The 4646-nt window shown below is 39.0% G+C and overlaps 1 protein-coding gene across 1 annotated transcript; it reads right to left on the bottom strand.

Annotated features, from left to right (window-relative positions):
• Positions 1-2593: 2593 nt before the first annotated feature.
• Positions 2594-3173, bottom strand: LOC110540694 (large ribosomal subunit protein eL21). The gene has a single exon (XM_021627447.2). It carries the CDS (start codon positions 3106-3108, stop codon positions 2626-2628), a length of 483 nt encoding a protein of 160 aa, XP_021483122.1. The 5' UTR covers positions 3109-3173; the 3' UTR covers positions 2594-2625.
• Between the last annotated feature and the right edge of the window lie 1473 nt (positions 3174-4646).

Here is a 4646-nt window from a genome sequence, read left to right on the forward strand (position 1 = left end):
GTGGTTTTACTCTTTCACTCTGCCCTCACTTGCAATACTATTCCAGATAGGTATTGTTTGTAGCGGTTACCTAAGAAATGCAGAATACATTAACTTAAGAAACAATATCTTTTGGTACAATTGCAATGGGATACTGGGGCAGAATTCAATATTGTTACAGAAATTCCAATACAACATTAATTTTTACCCTGGAGAAAAAGTTGAATAAGAATAATTATATGTTTGTACTGTTTAGAGACATTGTAAACTGATAAAACTCTACATGTAAAGGCAAAAATAAAAAGGTTTTAAACTTACTATACCATATTATAACGTGTGACCCTGTAGTGTATTATTTGCATGATCTTGGGTAAATTAAGTGAACTCATTATGACATGTATTTATAAATAATTGTGCAAACTGTCTTACAGTAGGTGAGAAGTTCAGGTAAGCACCTATTTGAAAAGCTGTAAGGAAAAAAATCTAGTGCAGGGAAAAAGAAGAAACAAAGATTGAAGGAATTTCCAGCCAATAATTGACCCAAACTGAGACGGGGGCATGGTCTAGACCTAGGCTCCCTGCACATATGTGGTCCAAGTTTGTCTTGGGCTTCATATGGGGCACCTGTCAAGTAGAGAGGAGGACTGTTTCTAACATGGACTCTGTTGCCTGCTTTTGGACCACTTCTCCCTGGCAGGGCTGCCTTGCCTGGCCTCAGGGCATGAGAATATGCTCAGTCCTGATGTGACCTGATATGCTGGGGAGGGTGGATACAGGGGGAGGGGAACACCTATTTTCAGAGGGGAATGGGAGATGGGAAGGGGAAATGAGGGGATTGGAAGGAAGGAGTCACTACCATTGAAATATAAAGTAAGCAAACTCAAATTATATATATATATATATATATATATATATATATATATATATATATATATATATATTTGATGCTATAGGTTTATATCTAAATTTTTTTTTTGGTTGCATGATTCAGTGACTTAGCAGTGTTTTGGAAGTTCTGTTTGTTTCATACATATCCAGCTTCAAATATACTATCTTATTTTAGATAGACAGGAAGAGTGAAAGGTAGACTGCAGTGAACAAAGAACAGAAAACACTACTAGTAGTCATGCAGCTAACTGTCATGAGGACTTCCTTTTCTTCAGTGCTATTTTTAAATATTCAGTGGATTTTTAAAAGGTAAAAAGAGTGAAGATTATCCTGGAAAGCATAATTTACTAATCTGATATTAATTAAGAAATTAAATATATTTAGGCACACAATAACAGTTAATGAATGAAATTAATAAATTTGAAGGAGAGCAGACTGGGTATGTGGGAGGGTTTGGAGGGAAAGAAGGAATGGAGAACTGTAATTAAATTACATTCACAAAAAGTTAAACAAAAATTTAAAATAAAAACATTTGCTGTACCTTATATGAGGATCCTGGCTTAAAATGTATGTATATATGTAAATAAGGGTATTTAACTGGAAATGTTGTTTTTGTTTCCTCAGATGAAGGATAAAATGAGAGCAGTACTGAAGCTTTACAAATGCATGGCTTTTGCTGAGCCCAAAGTGTTTCTATCTAACTATCCCTAGATCTGGAAGCTTCTAGCCTCTGTATAATCCAATCTTTTGCAAGCCTGGATCTTGAAGACCTTAGCTTCCAGGCTCCATCTACTAACCTAGACTTAAAATGTTTTCAGCCTTCTAGACTTACTGCTTAATAAGTTTACTTTTTTGAAGTCTTTCTAAACTCTGGATGGTTGGTTCATCTCAGCTATTTTAGTTCAAATCTCCTCTCCAAGCTGACTGATTCAAACTGGCATCTCCCTGTTTCTCACTGAATTGCTCTGCTTGGAAAAATCTGACTGAACTCCATGAAGTAAAGTAACTGTACTCCCTAAACTCTACTGTATTGTCTCCATAAACTCTCTTTCTTGGGGGTATCCTATCTCTGACTCATTCCATCAAATCTTTCTCTGATTAATCACTTGGATTAAAGTCTGCTCCTCAATTGGATGTCATTGTTTGGAATTAAAGGTATTTATTGAATACCAGCCAGAAGGACTAAAGGTGTATACCCCAGCTAGAGGGATTAAAGCGTGTACTAAGGGCATGTTTGTAATCCATCTGGATCACACAGCTCTTTTGATGTAATCCCTTGTCAGAGCAGCCAATTAAAATTAAAATTCCTCTACAATTAACAATGATAAAAAATAGTTTTAAAATGGCTTTCTGTGTGCTGCTAATTTATTTATACCCAGAAATTACTATGTTGAAGTTAATATTTATTATTATTTTGTCTTTGTATGTTCTGTCTCTGTCTCTCTGTGTGTGTGAATTTGTGTATAAATGCATATATACATCCCACAATATACCTGCTGAGATCCAAAAACAGACTTGTGGAGATGGAGCTCTCATTCCTCTTTTAGGTGTGTTTCAGGAGTTGAAGACTGGCTTGTGTAGTCCATGTTGAAATCTTTTTTTTTTTCACATTTAGACTCTTTATTTGCTCTCCAGGCGCTGAATAGGGGACAGGGCCCACGGGAGGCTTTTTACTCGGGATCCCGGGTTCCCCGGGAAACACGCGTGTCATGAGCTCGCAGGGGACGGTGACGGGGTCCCCGGGCGCGGACACGCGTGTCAGGCCATGAACTTGTAGGGGATGGGCTCCAGCAGCTCGGGCTCCTTCCCGTTGGTCCTCACGAAGTGCGCGTCGCGGGGCGGCGCCGGCTGGCGCTTGAGCTGCACCCACGTTCCGCGCTCGCGGGCCTCGCACTTGCTCTGCTCGTTCTCCTTGACGCGGCGCAGGAAGCTGTCGCGGCTCTTGGAGTGTTTCACGTGCTCGATGAGCACGTTGATGCGCTTGGCCAGGATGCGGCCCTTGACCTGCTTGTTGATGATGATGCCCACGGCGTGCTGCGTCACGTTGTACACGCGCCCCGTCTTCCCGTGGTAGCACTTGTGCGGCATGCCCTTCTGCACCGTGCCCATGCCCTTGATGTCCACGATGTCGCCTTTCTTGTAGATGCGCATGTAGGTGGCCAGCGGCACCACGCCGTGCTTGCGGAAGGGCCGCGAGAACATGTAGCGGGTCCCCCGCCTCTTGCCCTTGGTGTTGGTCATGGTCGCAGCGGTCACAGACGGTCACGCCTGGTCACGGACGGTCACGCCTGGAAGATGGCGGCCGCGAGGGGGAAAAGCGAAATCTTCGCTACACATTTAACAAAACACAAATAATAGGTATCAGAAGTCTATATATATGCTTAGCTATTACACATTATGTTTATGCTAAAAATAGTAGTACCATGTCTACAGAATCAAGAAAGTAAATCATGAGAGTTAACCTGACAAGGTAAACTGTCCCACCATGATTTATAAAGAAATTATACATTAATTAACAAAAATTTAAGTAATTTTGATATTTATATTCAACGGTCTAATTAAAAATGTCGTGTGGAATAAAAGCATGTTACTAGAATAGAAAGAGAGAGAAATTTTCTGTCATCACTGTGACTTATCAACAAGAAAGAAAATACTGGAGATCACTGAGTTCTAGAAATCAGTGAAGAGCTATTAAATGGTTATCATGATTATTCATTGTAAATGATAGAAGTTAAGTATTGATTATAATTTAGTTTCCTCTACTCTGAGATATGGTTAAATGCAACAATGATTAACATGGGAATACCAATCTAACTTGTATGTTTAAAACTTATTTCAGTAATTGGTGATGTTTTGTTTGCTTTTCTACTACTGTGCTAAAACATCGTCACCAAGGTAAATTATAAAAGAAATTGTTTCATTCTGGCTTAGAGTTTTAAAAAATAAGAGTTGATGATGGTGGATCTGAGAGGTTACTTCTTTATCTGCAACTTGTAGGCAGAGGGAGACCTTAAATCAGAAAGTTGTGGGCCTTTGAAACCTTAAAGCCCAACCAGAGTTACACGTGTCCTTCAAAAAGTCAGTACCTCCTAAACCTTCCCAAACAGTTTCACCAACTGGGGACCAAGTATTCAAGTATATTATGAGCCTATTCAAATCTCCACAGCTGGAAAATTGCATTCAGAGAATTTTGGAACTGGAAATTAGAGACACAATTACCTAGAAAGTTAAAAATGTACATCTGTGTCAGTAATCACATTTGGAATAATGCAGACTGGAAATTCTAAAGAGAATACATAAAATACATGTATATACTGAGATAGTGCCAGGATATGGAGACACTGCATGATTGTGAACCTTTTTTGAACTCAGTTGTTTATGAGGCCCAACTGTAATCCATTGTCAGGCCTTTTTGTTATTGTGTATTTTTACCATCATTCACACCAGGATAGGTGCCACGTCAACAGCTGACAGATCACCAGTGGTATTCTGTCTTCACTCTTTAGAAAGAGAATGGATATGAATAAGAAGAAGACTGCATTGTCACTATAAGAAATTACATATTTCCCTGGTTTTCATTAAAGCTGAAGTGACAATATGATGAAATTCTACAGTGTAATCTAATATACAATTGTGAAAGTCATGTTTTAAAAGGTGAGATTTCCATCATTTATTTATTTATTTATTTATTTGACACAGCGGGTGGATCTTAAGCAGACTTTTAGGAAAAGACAATAAAAATCAATATTGAGGCTGATGACTCAAGGAGTTAGAAGTGA

Source organism: Meriones unguiculatus, chromosome 15, assembly GCF_030254825.1.
Source record: "Meriones unguiculatus strain TT.TT164.6M chromosome 15, Bangor_MerUng_6.1, whole genome shotgun sequence".
NCBI classification, from domain to species: domain Eukaryota; kingdom Metazoa; phylum Chordata; class Mammalia; order Rodentia; family Muridae; genus Meriones; species Meriones unguiculatus.

Bases quoted from the DNA above. Each gene is read 5' to 3' on its own strand.
- LOC110540694 (XM_021627447.2), bottom strand. From the start codon at position 3,108: ATGACCAACACCAAGGGCAAGAGGCGGGGGACCCGCTACATGTTCTCG.